General features: G+C 45.7%; 1 protein-coding gene across 9 annotated transcripts in view; it reads right to left on the bottom strand.

Annotated features, from left to right (window-relative positions):
• Positions 1–487: 487 nt before the first annotated feature.
• Positions 488–22,006, bottom strand: part of gse1 (Gse1 coiled-coil protein) — a 663,550-nt gene continuing 642,031 nt past the window's right edge. For all 9 annotated transcript variants that reach the window (XM_038806274.1, XM_038806276.1, XM_038806275.1 and 6 more), the window contains 4 exons: positions 20,291–20,671; positions 14,882–15,154; positions 9,740–9,843; positions 488–6,731 (listed from right to left, as the gene is read on the bottom strand). In XM_038806274.1, the coding sequence (XP_038662202.1) occupies positions 6,597–6,731; positions 9,740–9,843; positions 14,882–15,154; positions 20,291–20,671 (893 nt within the window). In that variant the 3' untranslated portion in view covers positions 488–6,596. The remainder of the gene's footprint in view (positions 6,732–9,739; positions 9,844–14,881; positions 15,155–20,290; positions 20,672–22,006) is intronic.

The following is a 22,006-nucleotide window of genomic DNA, read 5'->3' as shown; positions in this document are numbered from 1 at the left end:
ATCGAGGTATATAAAATTCTAAGAGGGATTGATAAAATAAACGTAGATCAAATGTTCCCCCTTATGGGCCAATCTAGAATGAGAGGTCACAGATATAGGCTGAGAGATGGTAGATTTAAAACTGAGATGAGGAGGAATTACTTCTCGCAGAGGGTGGTGGATTTGTGGAACTCGCCGGCCCATAGTGCGGTGGAGTTTGAGTCATTAAATAGTTTCAAGAAGGAGATAGATATATTTCTGATTTACAAATGGGTTGAAGGGATATGGGGAACAGGCAGGGAGCTAGATTTGGGACCAGGGAGAGATCAGCCATGATCTGATTGAATGGCTGAATTCCTACTTTGGCTCCTAATTCCTCTGTTTTTACGTTACTGCACTAAAGTGTCACTTTAGATCTTAAATCTTTGGAGTGAGGGCTTAAACCTACAGATATCCAACTCTGGGATTGGATGTTTTGCAAAAATTCAAAAACAACCCCACACATTTATCACTCTGTACATGATTTTATTTTGGATTTTTGTCAGAAATTACAGCAATATATTCATAAATACCTAATTACTACATTCAACAAATAATATATTACATTACAATAAATCCAAACAATACACTTAAAACATAATTTTCACAGCATCAACCCCTCCCCCCCTGCCCCACCTGCCCCCCCAATTATAGTAGAGATCTCATCTTCTCCCTTGAAAGAAAATGATGTATCAAATGTGCACAGGCTGTAACAGAAGTGCAGACCCAAAGTCCAATCTAACCAGTGGCAGATTTATAGTAACGATGACCTAGAAAGACAAATCTGTTCGTGAGTAGCAGGTATGCAACGCAGGGAGGTGGGTTATTAGCAGTGGGTCAGATGACTGCAAAGCAGGGATCATGGCTACAAGATGTACACTATTGTTGGCCAACTCTCTCGTGCACGACCTCAGTCCCTGCCGGGTTTGAGGCCAAAGGTAGGACGTCAAGTGATTTTGCCGCCGCCGGTTACTGCTTGTTGCTGGGAAACTGGCGTTCCCACTGCCCATGGGCATTTCTCACAGCCTGGTTGCAGCACTTGGATGGCAAACTGCATTAAATAGAGATTGGGGGCTGGGCAGACATAGCACTGTCCAGTGAAACATTGCTTCATCGGTCTGAGGCTGAGGAGGCATCTACTTGGTGCCATTGGCAGTTGTTATTGTAGAGCACTTCATTAAATTTTGTACCATCTCTTGGAAGATGAATCACAATTGGTCTCAACAAGACTATATTGCGGCACTCAAGATAAATATGCAGTTAGAAGAAGCTGGTTAGAGCATTGACCGGAATTGCTCGCTTTTCATTTAAGTTTATAAAGAACATTGGCAATCTTCTTTAAATTGACCTCATCTTCCCCTCACAAATCTCTGTCCTTGGGGTTTTGTTTTTTTTTTAAAAACATGGGGTGGGAATGGAGATGAATTCCCTCATCAAATGCTCACCACTACAAACAGCGGTACAATCACAGCCAATTTCTACTCCAACTGAAGATGGCACCTGTGCTATGTCATTAAAGGGAGATGGCATCGTAACCTCAGTGAGTCTTGCAAAACGCCAGCTTAAAGGTGATGTTGTCCCTTAGAAATCAAATTTGGAAAAACCCAGCAGATCCTTTAGCTACCCCCATTTCAAAGGGACAGATTGTTTTAATTTTCAGCTAGTATTTTCATATCTGTTACACAATAAGGATTTGGTTGTCAAGTCAGGCAGTTACACTTCAGTCTAAACCCCAATTCAATTGGAGAGCTTGAACAGTAACTGCAAAAGTACGGAAGATACCAGCACACCTTAGGCTGCTAACGAGTGAGTGTAAAATGTGTTGCGTGTTCCCTAACCAAAAGTCCTTTATACTCAAATGCCTGGCTAATGAACCTCTGCTTACAAGGTGAATATGTTAGCCTTCCCAAGTGAGTGGCCACACACAGTTTGATCATCATTAGCAGTTTTAATGGCAAATACTGACTACTGCTATTCAGAATTGGAGAAATGTTTGCGACTGTCTTTTTTTTTTACAAAAACAATTCAGTTTTCCTGTGGTAAAGGCATTCAGATTTGATTTAATTGTTAAGTTTGGCGAAAGTGACTGAGTCTCAATGGTGTTTGGAGACCAAGTTCTCACTCATTGGGTTGGCCTGTGGTGCTGAGCAGCTTCTGATCATTCAATGATCTGGGGAAACAGTAGAGATGCTAAGAGTCACAGCCTGCCAAGTTAGACATACACTGGTCAGCGTTGAGTCATTAGGAAGAAAGTCATTGATTTGGGGTAGTTCTAGTTAGGAGGGAGGAAACTTGATGGGAAGACACATTTTGCAGCAGTTAAAGATCAAATTGAAGAAGCATTGGCGATTACTTGGGATGATGAACCAGTTAAATGTCAGTCCGTGCAGGGTAAAAGGCATTCAGTTAGCAATAGGGTACTGGTGGCACCAAGTATTACAAGAGGACTCCAACATGTATTGAAAACATACACCTTAAGCCCTTGTAGTTGTTTTGCAGTCTTTGGATAATTTTTGTCAAGCAATAACTTATGGAAGTATTGCATCATATAATTTAGCCACACTGACAGTGATGGCAGTTTCTGCATGTTGGTCTATCGGTGCTTTGACAGCCAAGTAAGAAGTCTTACAACACCAGGTTAAAGTCCAACAGGTTTGTTTCAAACACAAGCTTTCAGAGCGCAGCTCCTTCCTCAGGTGAAGGAGCAGTGCTCCGAAAGCTTGTGTTTGAAACAAACCTGTTGGACTTTAACCTGGTGTTGTAAGACTTCTTACTGTGCTCACCCCAGTCCAACGCCGGCATCTCCACAGCCAAGGTAAATGGTTGATAACATAAGAGAGAAACCAACTTGTTGATATTACTGGTTGCATTCGCTGGGATTTGCAGGGATGGTGACAATGCCAGCAATAGAGCCCCAGTGCATCAGTATGCTTGACTGGTGACACATGGCAGGTGAGAAGGCACCTCTCATAGTCACTAAGGCGGGTACCTGCAAATGGCTTTGAATAAAAGTGGGATTTGTCAAAAGCTTCTAGTTGCAGCAAATACAATCAAATCTCATAAGTGGAATGTGTGGGCGAGCACGTGTCTTTGTTGTACAGTACAAAGCACCCAGAGGAAAATCGTGTCTATCCATCACAGAATTTCCACCCAATATTTGTAGGTTATTCAAAGAAACTCCATTACCTGCACCAGTGAAGAACATTAGTACCATCTAGACTTCAACTTCTAACGGTGACAAGCAGTGAGAATGGTCTTGTCTTTCCCTGCCATACCCACAAGCATTGATGGGCTATGCTATGGTCCCATTGGTTGCCAGCCACCACCCAGTACTTCACTCAGGTTTATCTTCCTGTTGTGTAAGTGAGTGTTAAAGAGTTTTATGCTGTATGGGGAGCTCAGCTTCTATCCTTGCCCAACATTCTCTCCCACATTTACCCTGAGGGTAAGAGTGATCTAGGGCAGGAACCCAGGCTGATTTCCCCTCACTCAGGACACTAGTTGGGTTCCTGCTCCAGGCCCAGCATGGGAGTCGTACATTAATCAAAAACCCTTCGACTGCATGCGGCTCAGTATCACATGGAGAAGGACAGTGCCACATGGTGAATTGGATCCGTTCTATCTTTACAAGTGGGTCAAGCCTAATGAATAAAAGAGAATCTGTTGGTGGTTTAACATATTATCTCCCCATCACAGATCATCAATGGAGTGTCTGGATTGTTTGCAGTGGAAGACTGGTAATGTGCAGAGCTCTCCCTGCAAATACAATAGGAGCAACGTATGGCACAAGACCTATTCAGGAAATGCTGCAATCTGACACTAGGGTTCAAACCTCCAAGTGATTTGGCAGCAGCACGCCCAGGTACAATTAACTTCACACTTACGAGTCCCAAATAAAAACTCTCTGTAGTCTCTCAGCACTTAGGGCATCCGATTCTTGTCTCCTTTAACCTCTTAGTGACCCATTAACATGAAGGAAAAGCACAAATCATTCAGAACGCTGTTGGCTACATCTTTTAATCAAGGTATGGTCAGAAATTACTGGGAGGGGTGGGGGAAGAGGGGAAACAGGACTACTAAAGTCCCATCACTCTCCTCCTCCCCCTGCAGTCTTTATACGCTGAGGTTAGGGGAAACAGGGATACCAAATAACCCTTTGGTGCTTTAAAAGGTATATTGTTGTTGGCCAAGTCAAATTGTGACAGAATACCGGATTAACCATTCGCATTATTTCTCTTTTCAAAACGGCACTAGCTAAAATAAGGGGGATGTGTTTCTTCGATTCTTGTAGACGTACTAACAAATCTTCTGTGTGGGCCTCGGGAGGGCCTAATCTCCCTCAGGGGGGAAAGTCGTATCCCTAAGACAGAGACTCTGAATACTATGTGTTTTGAAAACTTCTCTGGTGAGAAATACTGCTGAAAGCTGCACCCACACTGGACTAAAGCATGAAATCTTTGCAGACAAGTGGACCCATTTGCAGGGTCACCGGTTTTGAATGAATGGCAACAGATATATTGAAATATTCCATCCCTTTATTACACTGTCCCTCTGTGAAGAAAGGCTGAAGGTTAAAAAGCCAACCTTGAATAAAAAGTGGCACTGTTTACATCTTGCATGGGAGGAGAATTTGAAAAATGCACCGGAGAACGTTGATAAATGTTTTAATTCCCCCCCCTTCCTCAGAACGTTATATTTGATGTCCTCATTTTAGGGGTTTCCAAAGAATGTTTTTGTTTGTGACTGTCACGATGGTAGCCTACCCTGATCTCTTATTAAGGGAAAGGCAATTTAGAGGTGCTGCTTACGATATAATGGGTCATTGATCTCACAGTACATCATTCTCTTAACCCAGGCCCGTTATAAAGACACTTCTGGTCCAATCGTGTAGCCGAGGGAGGGGGGGTACCAGGATGTAGATGGAACGAACAACTCCACCATCTCTGGCACTGCTCTACAGCTTGATGTGAAAAAAGGAGGAACATTAAAAAGTTGTTTCTCATCTTTAAAATGCACCATTGGACAAGGAGAACCAAGTGGCTTTTTTCACGAGTGCGCCTCCGATGGGAAACTTTCCCAACATGTACACGTCTTCCAGTTTCAACGAGGGCTAACTTTCCAAGTGTAAATGGGGGCATTCCTTTTCCATTGTACATGGAGGGGATTGAGCGGCCATAATAGGCAAGTGCAATTAGGTACGAAAAAGTTACAGTACAATAGGAGAAAACATAAAGCAGCTGATACAGCCACAAGTCGCCAGAGGTGCTCGTCTGACTCAAGCACGTATAAATAACAGGGAGGGAGGAAAGGGGGAAGCGGGGTGAGGGGGGGGTGGGAATGGCAGAGGCTTCGCACCCACTTGTACAGGAATCTTAAACTGGTGCTACACGAAAATTAGAGTACAGCGCATGCACCAGTGAAAACGACTTCGTTTTCATTTTTCTGGAATTAAAAAAAAACACTTCAATTTTTTTTTGTCCTGACCAGCAGCAGTACGAACACTAAAAGCAAGATATTTGCCAAAGCAGAAACATATTAAAAATGGCAAGCTTTAATAACAATAATTAAAGTAATAAAAACATACAAAATCTGTTTTCATTTATATACAGTACAAGGTAAAGCACCTCTTTTGTGAAAAATCCTTTTTATTTATTTTAATTTTTTAAAAACCCTGCCCTTCAGGCTGTAGTCTATTGTTTTGTTTTAAATGCACAAACTCAGCTCTGTAGCATGCATCTCTGCGATTTAAAAGACTCTGGTTTAAAAGGTACCTTCAATTGCCGTAAGTGCATTTTTTCTGTTTAAAAAAAAAAGCCTCATCGTCTGAGCGAGTCTTGAACTATTGTACTGTGGCCTGGTTCAGTTGTAATACAAGGGGTCTGAAGGAGAGCCAGTGTTTTTGGGTGTTTTTTTTTCCCCCCAACCTGGGTTGGAGCGGGTCTTTGCAGGGTGCGTGGGGAGTGGGCTGGAGATTTCCAGGGATTGCAGCAGATGGATTCGCAGAGGGGCTTCTGTGAGGAGAGGTTGAGAGCAAGGTCCTTCAATCACACGCGGTCAGCATCCCCGACTTATTCAAGCAATTCGGCTTTTCTGTTGCTTGTCTTTTGGGCTACAGGCATCTGTGCGAGTATCCGACGGTTATCACTTCCCGCTCACGCTGCTGTGATGAGCCACTCGAGCAAAGCAGTACAGAGAAACTGTCCAGTCAACGCATGTACATTGTGGATGTATTAGTGTTGGCTCCGGAGGTTAGAATTAGGTCTCCCCCACTCTAAAAAGCAAATTGTCCTTTTAACAGGGGTCAGGGGAAGGGTGGGGGAAACGGCAAATAATCAAGATATTCAAAGAGGCTGAAAAAAAAAGGTGTCCTTAAGCAAATTTATGTAAAAATAGATCCAGAAGTCTTGTTTCAGTTGCATTGCAATGTTCATTCAAAAAAGGTTGATTATCCATTTACTCTTTGCTTCATATGTGGCACATTTCCTTAGGTCTTGCCTAGAGTATCGATTCCAATGGGAATATTAAATACCAGGATAATAAAATAGTTTCTCTATGCCATGGCCGAACTAACAGGGGTGTCACCTTGGGTAGAACTTGAAGTAGCTTCTAGACCAGTGCATCGATGGCAGTGCAAGGCACTTTCTTAAATGGTCCAGTTCGGATTGGAACCGTTCCCTTTCTGAGGCAAGTTTCTGTTTCTGAGCCAAAAGTTCCTGCATTTCAAAGAGAACCAGAAGCACATTATAACCAACAATCCTAATCACCTTTCAGAAGTTGCTTGACCATAAATTCTTTAAAGTTATTTAACTTCTGCCGTATTCCTACACTAGTTCATGCAATCAGGAGTTTTTTTTGAAATATGCCCAACACTTGGTTTACTTTCAGGTTTTGAACAAAAACTTAAGTTTCCAAGAATGCTTCCAGGGTTGTGAAACTTCAGTTAGGATAATAGATCGGGAGGTTGGGACTGTTCTCCTTGGAGAGAAGGTTGGATTGGATTGGATTGGTTTATTGTCACGTGTACCGAGGTACAGTGAAAACTATTTTTCTGCGAGCAGCTCAACAGATCATTAAGTACATGGGAAGAAAAGGGAATAAAAGAAAATACATAATAGGGCAACACAAGGTATACAATACAACTACATAAGCACCGGCATCGGGTGAATCATATCGGGGTGCAGTGTTAATGAGGTCAGTCCATAAGAGGGTTATTTAGGAGTCTGGTGACAGCGGGGAAGAAGCTGTTTTTGAGTCTGTTCGTGCGTGTTCTCAGACTTCTGTATCTCCTGCCTGATGGAAGAAGGCTAAGAGGAGATTTGTTAGAAATATTCAAAATTATGAGGTGGCTGGACAAGATTACATAGGCAGGAACTGATCCCGCTCGTAAAAAGTCAAGAATGTGAGAGCACAGAAAAAATCTTTTCACACACCGAGTGGTTCGGGTCTGAAATACACTGAACGAAAGAGGCAGATTCAGTTGAGGCATTCAAGAGGGCATTAGATGATTATTTGAATAGAAACAAAAGGCAGGGGTTCGGTGAAAAGTACCAAGTCGTGATGCTCATTTGGAGAGCTGGCAGACACACAGTGAGCTGAATGGTCGCCTCCTGAGCGGTAACAATTCTGTGAAATGAGAAATGCAGAAGTACTCCTGGAACCGTTAACACATTATTCTGACTCAGGCTGTTTAATGGTTCCCTCATTGTCACCATCCTGGAAATTCCTACTTAGTACCAGTGTGGGACCACCATGAACTCGGGGACTGCAGGGGATCAACGAGATAAGACCACAGCCCACCCTTTAAATTGGAGATGGGCACGGGACATTCACATGCTGAAACCATGGGAGTGGCCAGCCAATCGATTTAGATACTAGAAATTAAAATGAAAATCGCTTATTGTCACAAGTAGACGTCAAATGAAGTTACTGTGAAAAGCCTCTAGTCACCACATTCCCCCCCCCCCTGTTCGGGAACTGAACCGTGCTGCTGGCCTGCCTTGGTCTGCTTTAAAAGCCAGCGATTTAGCCCTGTGCTAAAATAGCACAAGAACATTAATGCCTCCCAATTTATTCTCTGGTCTCCTGACAAAGATGGCTGGGCTGGAGGGTGGTCTCATAGGTCAGTGGTTCTCAAACTGCGATTCGCAGAAACTTCCCAGAGGCCATGTAAAATGACATGATAATGCTTCCAAGAAGGAAAAACCCATCTTACTGGTTTTCTTAAAAGCATTATTGAGACATTCTTTACATGCAGTAGTTTCATATTGTCAGCATTCTCGAGTGTTATCATTTAGATAGAAGGCCCGTGATTATTAACCCATCGGAAAAAGAAGCCTTCACTCAGTAAATTTCAGAGCCCCTGCCTGATGCAGTGACCATTCTTCAGGTGGCATTCTCAGACACTGCGGCTATGTGATAGTGCGTCAAACCCCTCCCTCGCTCCGCACCCAGCCAGAGTGGCCAGGAGCATGAAACATTCATTCCCCCACCCCATCCCACTCATTAACTCAGGGACACTGTGGTATCTCGAACTATTCAAACCCCCCCCCGCCCCATTAATTCAATCTGTGCACAATAAGTATAACCTGGGTCCTGAGTAATCAGGGCATTTATCAACTCAGTTGTCATGGGGTTCATAGGATCATGGAATGGTTACAGTACAGAAGGAGACCAGCTGATCCCACCATGTCTTGGCCAGCTGTCTGCATAACCAATTCACCTACTACTACAGAGATAGATAAATTCTTGATGTCGCGAGGAATTAAGGGCTACGGGGAGAATGCTGGTAGGTGGAGTTGAAATGCCCATCAGCCATGATTGAATGGCGGAGTGGACTCGATGGGCCGAATGGCCTTACTTCCACTCCTATGTCTTATGGTCTTATGGTCTTACTACTCCCCATCTTTCCGCTATTGTCCTGCACATCAATCCCCTTCAGATAATGATCCAGTTCTCTTCATCTGCCTCCACTGGGGCTGTTTATTTCAGGGCTAAATCGCTGGCTTTTAAAGCAGACCAAGGCAGGCCAGCAGCACGGTTCAATTCCCGTAACAGCCTCCCCGAACAGGCGCCGGAATGTGGCGACTAGGGGCTTTTCACAGTAACTTCATTGAAGCCTACTTGTGACAATAAGCGATTTTCATTTTTTTCATTTCACGACACTCTGATGGGGGAACATTACAAACAGTGGACTATTAACTCAATGTTTGTAAATAGACATTCATCATTTTATATTTGATGCAATTTAATTCTCAAAAGCGTGTGTGTGTGTGTGTGTGTGTGTGTGTGGGGGGGGGGGGGGGCATGATCTGGGTTACACTTTTTCAGTGAAAAAATCTACTCAAGGATCAAAGCTCCTCATTTCGAATAGGCAGGGGGGTAATTTGGCATATGTCCAATTCCATCGAGTGGGTGGCAGCCTCTTTAAGGATTGCTGACGGCTCAGATAGCTCAACACAATAGGTGGAAAATGTTCCTACTGGTGCGCCATCAGCCCTTGAAAACGATGTCAGAGTCCTGGTGGGTTAATGAGGTGGCATTTGCTGCTGTTCTGATCCGCCCATTTCAACGACCTCCCCAAGATGTTAGGGGTACTTTCTGCACCCCAATCTTCCCATACCGTCCCATTCCCACCGAGATCGGGAATGGAAATCAGGCATGGGATCTGACAATCCATTGAAAGTAAGTGAATTCGTACAAAATGCTTCTTCGCAGTACTTACCGACATACTGAGGGAAAGCTGTTCTGCGGTCAGGCTGAGGTTATAGTGAAAGGTTTCCAGGCGTCTGCACTGGGCCTGTAGAACTTGCCTCTCGACATTTTGTTCTGAAACAAAATGATCAATTTTGTGTTATTTCATTTCTTGAAAGCATAAACCCGTCACTGAATAGTTGGCACTCAACTGCAGGGGATCGATTAGCTCAGGCGTTAATATTTGAAACACTCATGGGCGATACAAGGCCATTCAACCCTTTAGGTTTATGAATTCCATTGCTTTTGAAGAAAACTTTTCTTCTGATGAGGGTGCCAGGTTTATTTTCTTTTTAAAAAAAAAAAAAATTTAGAGTACCCAATTACGGGCAGCACAGTGGCGCAGTGGGTTAGCCCTGTTGCCTCACGGCGCCGAGGTCCCAGGTTCGATCCCGGCTCTGGGTCACTGTCCGTGTGGAGTTTGCACATTCTCCCCGTGTCTGCGTGGGTTTCGCCCCCACAACCCAAAGATGTGCAGAGTAGGTGGATTGGCCACGCTAAATTGCCCCTTAATTGGAAAAAATTAATTGGGTACTCTAAATTTATTTTTTTAAAAAGAGTACCCAATTATTTTTTTCCAATTAAGTGGCAATTCATCATGGCCAATACACCTAAACAGCACATCTTTCGGTTGTAGGGGTGAAACCCACATAGACACAGGGAGAAGCTCCCCATGGACAGTGACCCAGGGCTGGGATTCGAACCCAGGGTCCTCAGCGCCGTAGTCCAGTGCTAGCCACTGCGGCAGGTGCCGCCCTGCAAGGTTTGTTTCCTTGACAAAATCCTTCGAGTTCTCCTCAGCTTTCTTTCCACTCCCTAGGGCACTGATTCATTTCGGGGGTTATTGCTTGCTCTCTGATACACCCTCATTATTGGGTATTGGCTGTTCTCTCATCTGATGTCTCATGAAAATGGCCAATTTTGTCGCGGGGCAATGAGTGTCAAGAGAGTGTTCAAATATGAGGTTGCAGGAGATAAAAATGGGAGTGAAGATAGGCCACATCATGACCTACGAAGTATGCCCTATGACTAAAATGATGAGTAAATAAATTAAATATCAGGGCTGGAATTCTCCAGCCATTCGCTGGCGGGATTCTCCAGTCCCGTTGGCAGTGCACCCCCCCCCCCCCCCCCCCCCCCCCGTGGGTTTCCCGGCGGTGTGGGGTGGCTTCAATGTGAATTCCCATTGCCAGCGACAGGAGCAGAAAATCCTGACGTGAAACACGCAGCCGGGAATCCGGAGAATCCCGCCCCAGCTTTCAGCATAAATATTATTCTTTTTTTAAATAAATTTAGATTACCCAATTATTTTTTCCAATTAAGGGACAATTTAGCGTGGCCAATCCACCTACTCTGCACATTTTTGGGTTGTGGGGGCGAAACCCATGCAGACACGAGGAGAATGTGCAAACTCCACACGGATAGTGACCCAGAGCCGGGATCGAACCTGGGACCTCAGCGCCGTGAGGCGGTTGTGCTAACCACTAGGCCACCGTGCTGCCCTATAAATATTATTCTATGACCATGCGAGAATTCTCTCTTTTTAAAAAATTATTTCTTTTTTTTTTTAATTTATGAGTATCCAATTTGTTTTTTCCAGTTAAGGGGCAATTTAGCGTGGCCAATCCACCTACTCTGCACACCTTTTGGGTTGTGGGGGCGAAACCCACGCAAACACGGGGAGAATGTGCAAACTCCACACGGACAGTGACCCAGAGCCGGGATCGAACCTGGGACCTCGACGCAGTGAGGCAGCAGTGCTAACCACTGTGCTGCCCTCTGCGAGTATTATTTCAGCAGCACCTCCCAGTTCCGGGACTTTTATTACCAGCTGAAGCACCAGATCACCCACCAGCCTGTCTTGGACACAATTCCCACCTCACTTCTATTGTCCTGGGGCAATACATTGGAATACTCTACACAAGACCATTGAATTACTTTTGCACATGGGCCGGACTGGTTCAATGGGAGGCTCTACCACATTATCAGGGCAACATGGAACGGGCAATAAACTCCAGCCTTGCAGATTTCCTGAGAATGAATTTGAAAATGAGACAGATTCAAAATTGGGAGCAGTCCTGTCAATTGCTTTGTGAGCTCTTGCGCCTTAAGGTTAAACCTGCGTTGTGCACAGAGCACTACCTGGTTACATAAAGCAGTGGTCCACAACACTCCAAGAGGGAAGTCCTCAACTGGCATCAGAGGGAATTATACATGGGATTGCTCGTTGTGTATGGTATCTTTCTTTCTCAAACCATCTCAATGATGATTTAGTCACCAGGTAGGACTACCTTTTGGTTCACTGGGTATAATTGAAAAGGTGTCACCTTGTCTCACCGAAGTTTTTTTCATCCATTACTTTATCAGAGTTACGAAGCCAGGGCTCAGAATGTGGACAGGGGCAAACCCCTAATCCAGCTCCTTGCCTGCTCCAAAAACCAATTCAAATTGAATCCAATTCATGGTCTCCACAATAGAGACATACCAGATCCAGGCATTACACCTGATCCCACGCTCATCTTAGCCAAAAGGCCGAGAAGCGCTACGCTTGATCTGACCTAAAAGGCCCAGAAGCGATCCTCACTGAAATACCTGATTCCAGTCCATGGTTGTGGTTTAGGCTGATCAAACTACACAACACAAATTGCTGGTGTGCGCACTGCACAACGGTTTTATTTTTACTCTTTTATGGAACGGGAGCATCAAAGGAAGGCCAGCATCCCTAATATCCCATGAGAATGTGATGGCGTTGGAGCGGGCGATGACGTAGTGGTAATATTGACATATGAATTAAGACCAGCAGTAGGCCATTCATCCTGTCAAACCTACTCGTCATACAAGGTCATTACTGACCTGATAGTGGTCTCAAGTCTACTTTCCTGTCTGCCCCCCCCTAACCTTTGACTCCCTTGTCAAATTAAGAATCTAACTCAGCCTTAAAAATATTCAATGATCCTGCCTCTATGCACTCTGGGAAAGAGAATTTCACAGACAAATGACCATCAGAGAATTTATTTTCTCAATTATTTTGTGGGACGTGGGCACTGCTGGCAAGGCCAACATTTGTTACCCATCCCCAATTGCCCCATGAACTGGGTGGTTTACTAAGCCAGTTCATATTGCTATGGGTCTGGAGTCATGTGTTAAGAACAGCCGAGGACATTGGTGAACTTGATGGGTTTTTAAACAACAATCAATGATGGCGGTCATGGCCACCATGACAGAGACTAGCTTTGTGTTCCAGATTTATTCAGGAATTGAATTTGAATTCTACCTGCTGCTGTGGTGGGATTTGAACCTGTGTCCCCAGAGCACTAGCCTGGGCCTCTGGATGGCAGGTCCAGTGACAATACCTCTACACCACCCCTCCAAAAATTCCTCCTCATCTCTGTTTTCAATGTGAGGCCCCCTCTTTAAAAAAAAACTACTAGACTCCCCCACACGGACAAACCACCCTCTCAGTATCCACCCTGCCAAATCCCCTCACACAAAGCTATGAATAAGCAGGAGTAGGCCACTTGGCCCCTTGAGCCTGCTCCACCATTCAAAAGATCATGGCTGATTTAATTGTAACCTCAACACCTGCCCACCCCCGATAACCTTTCACTCCCCTTTCACCTATCCAGCTCTGCCTTAAAAATATTCAAAGACTCTTCCGCTGCCTTTTGAGGAAGAGAGTTCCAGAGACTCATGGCCCTCAGAGAAAAACGTTTCTCCTCAGCTCCGTCTAAAATGAGCGAGCCCGTATTTTCAAACAGTGACCCCTAGTTCCAGATTCTCCGAGAAGAGGAAAAATCCTCTCCTTATCCCCTCCATTAATGCCCCGCAGGATCTTAAAGGTTTCGATCAATCCGCCACTTACTCTTCTAAAGTCTAGGGGAGTTGATCAATATGATCCCCTCCCATTGTTCTAAACTTCAAAGGATACAGGCCCAACATGTCCAACCTTTCCTCACAAGATAAACCCTTCATCCAAAACTGGACACTGTATTCCAGATGTGGTTTCACCAGAGCCCCATACAGCTGCAGCAATAACTTCGCTACTCTTATATTCCATTCCCTTTGCAATAAACAACAACATTCCAATGCCCTTTCTTTTTTTTTTTAAATTTTAGAGTACCCAATTCATTTTTTCTAATTAAGGGACAATTTAAAACATAAACAGACAAAAAAGTTATTTGAGGATGCACATTTTAAAAACCCCACATAATTCACTTGTTTCCTTTTGACATACCCAAAGTTTTAAATTTTTTTTTAGAATATCCAATTCATTTTTTCCAATTAAGGGGCAATTTAGCGTGGCCAATCCACCTACCCTGCACATCTTTGGGTTGTGGGGGCGAAACCCACGCAAACACGGGGAGAATGTGCAAACTCCACACGGACAGTGACCCAGAGCTGGGATCGAACCTGGAACCTCGGCACCGTGAGGCTGCAGGGCTAACCCACTGCGCCACCATGCTGCCCCAATGTCCTTTCTAATCACTTTGCTTTATCTGCATTTTAATAGTTTGTGATTCAAATCACAGGCCACCCAGATCTATCTGTACCTCAAGGGTTCTGCAATCTCTCCACATTTAGATAATAAACTTAAATATATCGGAGATATTGGCCGGAATTCTCTGGCCGTAAGCCGATGGCAGGATTCTCTGGTCCCAGTTGGCAGCTTATCCCCGCCCACAGGTTCCCCGGCACCGTGGAGTGGGAGTGGCTTCAACGGGAATCCCATTGACCGCGTTGGGAGCAGAGAATGGCACACTACCTCCCGTTGCCGGGAAACATGCGACTGGGAGGCCGGAGAATCCCATCTACTGTCACTGGACTAGTAATCCAGAGGTCCAGGTTACTGTGCTGGGTTCAAATCCCATTATGGCAGCTGGTGGAATTTAAATCAATTTGATTAAACAAATAAAAACTGGAATTAAAAGCCAGTCTCAGAAATGGTAACCATGAATCTATTGGATTGGTTCACTAATGTCCTTTAGGGAAGGAAATATGCCGGCCTTACCTGGTCTGGCCTACATGTGACTCCCGACCCACAGTAACATAGTTGGCTACGAACTGGTCTCTGGCTGAGCAAGCCAGTCAATTGTGCCAAACCGCTACAGCGTACCTTCAACATATTCCTGGTAAGCCTCAAAGACAGCTTCAATGCCCTGCCATTTTGAATGGAAAGGTCTCGAGTCTTCCTCTTCCTCATCATCTTCATTGTCGGACTCCTCCTCACGCTCGCACACCGGCATCCCCTTCCTGGTCTGCGTGGCAGCGTGCTGACCATTCTGATGTGTAAACGGTGTTCCGCTGGCAGAGTGCATCTCTGGAATGTTGTAGCGAACAGAGGCGTCCAGCTTGTGGTTTTGTTCCGCGGTTAGTGCCACTGTGGTACCTGAAGAGAAACACAGGTCAGAGAAAAAGAAAATCAACGTTTCAAAAGGAGGCGATGATACCCATGGTAGGGGTTATAAGGAGGTGACATTGCTGGGGTAATGCGTTACAAAGAATATCTCGAGAATGCTCTCTTTGATGACTTGCTGAAGTGTACATCTACCGGATTTGTACCAACAAACAACAGGCATCCTGAACACTAGCCACCCCTCCCACCCACTTTCCAGCAAGCACTTGCACATAGAACCATGATGAGTTCCTCTATTCACAGACATGGAAACATTGATTCAAAGTGGTATGCCCCGATCAATCAGCGAGCTTGTTTTGTTGGACCAGACGTTGGGATCTTGCTGGAACGCACTTACTCACGGGGGCAGCAGGGATTCTAGTCTTGTCCAGTGGTTATGAAATGCACATTCTGTAATTCATTTCTTGCAACCTTTTTTTGCACCGAGTTATCTGCAATTGCCTTGCTTCAGTTAATGTTCGGCCACTCTCTTTGCTCACCTGTGTTATGATGTCATTTGACAGGTGAATGAAAATCACTTATTGTCACAAGTAGACTTCAAATTAAGTTACTGTGAAAAGCCCCTAGTCGCCACATTCCAGCGCCTGTTCGGGGAGGGTGGTACGAGAATGTTCGGATAACATTCAGGTAACCCAACGAGTGATAAAACTGACTACGATGAAACAGGGACTTGCCATCACTGCTAGTGGCTTGGGTCACTGTCTGTGCGGAGTCTGCACGTTCTCCCCGTGTCTGTGTGCGTTTCCTCCGGGTGCTCTAGTTTCCTCCCACAAGTCCCGAAAAGCGTGCTTGTTAGCTGAATTGGCCATTCAGAATTCTCTTTCTGTGTACCCGAACAGGCGTCGGAGAGTGGTGACTAGGGGATTTTCACAGTAACTTCACTGCAATGTTAATGTAAGCCTAATGTATTTTTTTCATGTGACACTAATAAATATCATTACAGTTTGTTTGTGTATTTTCTAGGTCTGAATCTCAGCCAGAATAATAAGGCAAACTAATAGAAAATGCAAACAAATAATCATTTGCAATTACTGCAGGGAGACATGTTCAGAACTTCCTTCTTGCTGAAAAGCCAGCTGGTTAATTGGATGCTTTGAGAGGGCGTGCGCACCTCGATCAGGTTCAAACCCAGCAGGCGCTTGGCTTCCCGCTGCAAGAAACTATTGCTAAATCTCACAGATTTGAAAGGAAGCAGCAATCTGTGGGAAAAGCATGCACAGCATTTGCAAACAGGCTCCTCTCCCCTTTCCAACAGCTGAACGTGGAAAGGACAAAAGAGCTTGCATTTCTGTAGCACCTTTCAACAACTGTAGGACATCTCAAAGTGCTTTTCAGCCAACAATGACTGTTGCGAAGTACATTAGGCCAATTTTACACACAGCAAGATCCCCTGACAGCAACTGGTATTGACCAAATGATCAGTTTTTCCTGATTGTGATTTAGGAATACATGTTGACACTGTCAGTACACCAAGAGGATGCTGCTGATCTGAAACAGGTCTCCTCGGGCAGTGCAGCACTCCCATGGTAGTGCACTGGAGTGCACTAGTTACTGTCCTTGTGTCTCAGGAGTGGGGTTTGAACCCGGAATCTCCTGAACCGGAGGTGGAAAGAGTTAGAAAGAAAGCAAAAGTGAAACTTCAATGCAAACAACACAAAGCTATTTGCCTGGATTGTTTGAGACTCCAAAAACATAATGGGTTGGAATTTATGGGGTGCAGAATTCCCTACCCTCTAACTCCCTCTCTGACTAAAGGTTTGATTGGGAGGTCACCAATCTAAAAGCTGACAACTTGGCAGCGTGTTAAGTGGCTCAGGACAAGGCTTCTGACCCCATCTGGGGAGGAGGTCTCACTTTTGAAATCTGCTGGGTAATAACTCCAGGTTCCTGCGGAGACCATTTTTGGAACTACAGCCTGCCCTTTTCCAGTTTATATTCACCATGGGATGGGGCCGTTGCTGGCTGGACCAGCATTCATTGCTGACAAAGAGTCATCCAGACTCGAAATGCTGGCTCTGCTCCCTCTCCACAGATGCTGTCAGATCTGTTGAGATTGTCGGGCATGGGGCGACATGGTGGTGCGGTGGTTAGCACTGCTGCCTCGCACACCGAGGACCCTGGTTCGATCCCGGCCCCAGGTCACTGTCCATGTGGAGTTTGCACATTCTCCCGTGTCTGCATGGGTCTCACCCCCACAACACATGATGTGCAGGGTAGGTGGATTGGCCACGCTAAATTGCCTTTAATTGGAAGAAAAATGAATTGGGTATTCCAAATTTGAAAAAAAAAGAGATTTCCTGGCATTTCCTGTTTTTGTTCATTGTCCATTCCTAGTTGCCCTTGAGAAGTGGTGGTGAGCTGCCTTCTTGAAATGCTGCAGTCTATGATGTGTAGGTGAAGAACAGGAGCTAATGGAAGCCACACTGAAGTGGGGGTGGGGGGGCGGCGCTGCAGCCTCGGGTGACTGTGTGTGGAGTTTGCACGTTCTCCTCATGTCTACGTGTGTTTTCTCCAGGTGCTCCGGTGTCCTCCCACAGTCCAAAGATGTGGTTCGTGGATTGGCCACGTTCAACGAGCAGGGTTATGGGGATAGGGTGTGGGAGTGGGCCTGGGCGGAGTGCTCTTTCAGAGGGCCAGTGCAGACTTGGTGGGCCAAACAGACTCATTCTGAAGATCCCGAGGGAATAGAGAATTTACAAGCTGGCTTACATAGTGAAAGATTACAGACACACTAGGTGGGATTTTTCAGCCCTGACAACAACATTGTGAACACTGCCCCGATTTTGCCATCGAGGCCAAAGCCCAGCAGGCGCCTGAAGGCTTCTTGCTGGGAACAGGCCAAGGGAAGGCCTCCTACACTTACCCCTCCACCGGAAACACAGGGACCACTGTGCAGAGGGGCTTCACTACTACAGTCCTGTCAGTTGGGCCCACATTTTAATTAACTAAATATTTCTTTAGAAGGTTCTTGAAGATGGAAGTTCTCGCGTTCTCCCTGAAACTGTGGCAGTTCTGCTGCAGTCGGTCCGACGACTGCAGGCCCTCCGAGTGGGCAGGCAACCTTAGGGTCCCACCCACTATCCTTGCTGTTGCTGGCAAGCATGGAGTCGAGATTCAGAAATGGTCCTGCCCTGGGATTAATTTTAAAAGGTGTAAGATTCTCCCCACTGAATTCAGTACAAGCTGGAATGGGCGAGATCCTCTGTCCCCAGTGCTCACTTGACAAACTTCTCCCTAAACAAAATCTTTACTCTTCATTCACAGAGCAGGGTGGCTCACTCCAACCACACCCTCCAATGCACCATTATATTATTCCTTGGCAGTACAATATTGACTCTATCCTTACCAGGGACAGTAATTGAACAAGATAGCAGTTGGAGTTGGCACTGAGGGGTGTAATCTAAAATGGTGGAACGGGTGTTTCACAATCAGGTTTTACTGTGATATTTCACGTGGATGTTAAAAGTCCCATGGAATTAATGTATTCTCCTTCAATCAACATTACTGATTTTGCATGAACATTACTGATGGAGAAGGACTGCAGAATTAAGTGCATTTTGAAAGATAATTAGCTGCATGAACTGTTTTTGGATGTTTTGCTGTTTAAATGTAACTTTATTTACCACTATATATTTATCGTTACATTAAGCCTTATCATAATATCTGCATCAATGGTGCCGAGGTGGAGATGGTTGATAGCTTCGAATTGCTAGGTGTGCACATCACCAACAATCTGTCCTGGTCCACCCACATCGATGCTATCACCAAGAAACCACAACTGCGCACAACATCCTCAGGAAACTAAGGAAATTCAGAATGTCCACATTGACACTTACCAGTTTTTACAGATGCACCATAGAAAGCATCCTATCTGGCTGCATCACAGCCTGGTAGGCAACTGCTTGGCCCAAGATCGTAAGAAATTACAAAGAGTCGTGAACACAGTCCAGTCTATCACACAAACCCGCCTCCCATCCATTGACTCGGTCGACACCTCCCACTGCCTTGGGAAAGCGGGCAGAATAATCAAAGGTTCCCCCGCCCCCCTGCCCAACTCGGATTATTCTCTCTTTCAACCACTTCCATTGGGCAGAAGATGGAAAAGTCTGAGAACACGCACTAACAGGTTCAGAAACAGCTTCTTTCCCGACATTATCAGACTCATGAATGACCCTCTTATGGACTGAACTTTTAAAAAGTAAATTTAGAGAACGCAATTCTTTTTTTCTAATTAAGGGGCAATTTAGCGTGGCCAATTCACCAACCCTGCACATCTTTGTGTTGTGGGGGAGATCCACACAGACATGGGGAGAATGTGTAAACTCCACACAGACCAGGGGCCGGGATCGAATCCGGGCCCTCGGCGCCGTGGGGCAGCAGTGCTAACCACTGCGCCACCGTGTCGCCCTTCTTATGGACGGCACTGATTTCTTCACACACCTTCTTACTGAATGTACTACACTCTGTATGCTTCACCTTATGTCTGTGTCTGTATTTACATAGAACATAGAACAGTACAGCACAGAACAGGCCCTTCGGCCCTCGATGTTGTGCCGAGCCATGATCACCCTACTCAAACCCACATATCCACCCTATACCCGTAACCCAACAAGCCCCCCCTTAACCTTACTTTTATTAGGACACTACGGGCAATTTAGCATGGCCAATCCACCTAACCCGCACATCTTTGGACTGTGGGAGGAAACCGGAGCACCCGGAGGAAACCCACGCACACACGGGGAGGACGTGCAGACTCCGCACAGACAGTGACCCAGCCGGGAATCGAACCTGGGACCCTGGAGCTGTGAAGCATTTATGCTAACCACCATGCTACCCTGCTCCCCAAAAAAATTTACATTGTGTATTTATGCATGTCCTATGTTTTTTTTCATGAATGGAATGATCTGCCTGGACTGTACGCAGAACAATACTTTTCACTGTATCTCAATACACGTGACAATAAACCCAAATCCAAATAATACAGTTAGGAGCTATTAAGACGACAACAGATTAGCAGCGTTTTGCGCCATTCTGTTTGTAGTTGTTGACGCACAATTAGCCATTGTATTTTCCTTTGGGACAGCAAGGCAGGCATCCGCTCCCATTTACCTTTATGCTTCTGTAATGCTCGCTGTGTGGACTGTAGCACGGACTCGTGAAACTGCTGGGCAAAGTCCTCCGCCATGAACACTTCCCAGGGCTTGCTTTTCTCACTCAGGCTGTGCACAGCAGCATGGTTTTCCTTCTGCAGGGCACCCGTGGCATTAGTGAGCACACTCACGGTCCTGCTCCCTTCGAGCGGCCTACTCTTGTCACTGTGCAGGCCTGGCTCCTTTGGCCTCACGGTCGCCTCCGAGGCTTTGGGTGGCTCCGCCCGGATTGACTCGGCACTCTTTCGAAGTTCTGGCAGTGACGGGACGGCGGGGGCGGCACTCGGCGGCCTGTCGGAATCGGCAGATGAATGCGCATTCGATGATTGGGCTGTGGCACCTGCAGGAGGAAAAACAGGCAAAGGCGCTCAAAACCAAAAGAGATAAACGCTCTTCAGTGTTCACCGGATTCTGCTCCACTTGCTGCCCAGGCAGCAGTCTGAAGGGTAACACAAAGACCCTGCTCTGTGAGGAATAACGTGTGCACAGCCAGACAAATACGTTAAGAGGAACTGCACAACAAATTTAATGAGCTGTGCTGCATAGTAACCAATTATTAAGGTAAAAATAGGCAGGAGTATGGGGAAACAGCAAGGGAATGGCACTAAGCCACAATGCTCGTTTGGAGAGCTGGCACAGACACGATAGGCCAAATGGCCTCCTTCTATGCTGTAACAATTCTATGATGTCTGGTACTGAGACATGTTTCAGTTGGCAGCTGTCTCTAATAAACTCACATTCTGGTGGGCAGTCTGTTGTGTGAGCTTTGCCAGCAAATATCAGGCGGTTACCTGAATGGTTCATAGTTGAGCCTGATTCAGTCCTCACCAGACATTTACACGTGGGCTCATGCTAATGACTAGCAAGTCCTTCCTTATTCCTCCATTTACCCTCAGCCCAGCTAAACCAGCAGAGATTGAAAGTTGAACCTAGGCCCTCTAGATTCATACGGACTTGGGACAACACGAGGCAGTAGCTTCATTGATAGACAACCTAATCTCCGCAAGTGGTTACCTCCCCCAGCAGCTATTCAGGCCCCTGGATTGTGGTTACTTTTAGGTCACAGGTATTGGGAAATAATGGCGCTGCGCCTAATGCTACCTGGCCAAGGTGCGTCATCGCAGCACAAACCAGGGATCAAACCTGAGAGGCACCCCATCAGCCAACTCAGGAGCTTCGATTGAATCACTAACCACGGGGCTCCGTTACATTAATTTAGGGGTTTGGACACTTTGGCCAAAGGCACAGAAAAAGGCAAAGGCTAAAAAAAAAAATGTTACTTTAGCATCTCATGTGTGCCTAACCTGGGGCTTTTGGGTGGCCTGATGTTGGCATTTCTCCACTTGGAAATTTGAAGGTGCCCAAACATTAGCCATCAAACTGAGACACTCTCAAACCCCATAGATACAAGAAGCTACAATATTACTCCTGAAATGGAGACCACCTGCTTCCCCATCCTGAACTCGGAGCATGACAACATTATACACAACATCCTCCAAAGTAAGATTTTCGGGACGTCACTGCTATGCTGCCCCCAACATTAGCTGCAGAAACCAAAATGTTTCATCCTCCCATAACCCCAGGCCGCCTCAATGTTACTCCTGTCACAGAGATGCTCTGATTACCACAATGACCAGAATCAACCCCGAGCCAAGATGCTCTGAAGCCCAATCTA

The sequence above is a fragment of the Scyliorhinus canicula genome, chromosome 9 (genome assembly GCF_902713615.1).
Source record: "Scyliorhinus canicula chromosome 9, sScyCan1.1, whole genome shotgun sequence".
NCBI classification, from domain to species: Eukaryota; Metazoa; Chordata; class Chondrichthyes; order Carcharhiniformes; family Scyliorhinidae; genus Scyliorhinus; species Scyliorhinus canicula.
This window is presented reverse-complemented; position numbering and strand designations above follow the sequence as displayed.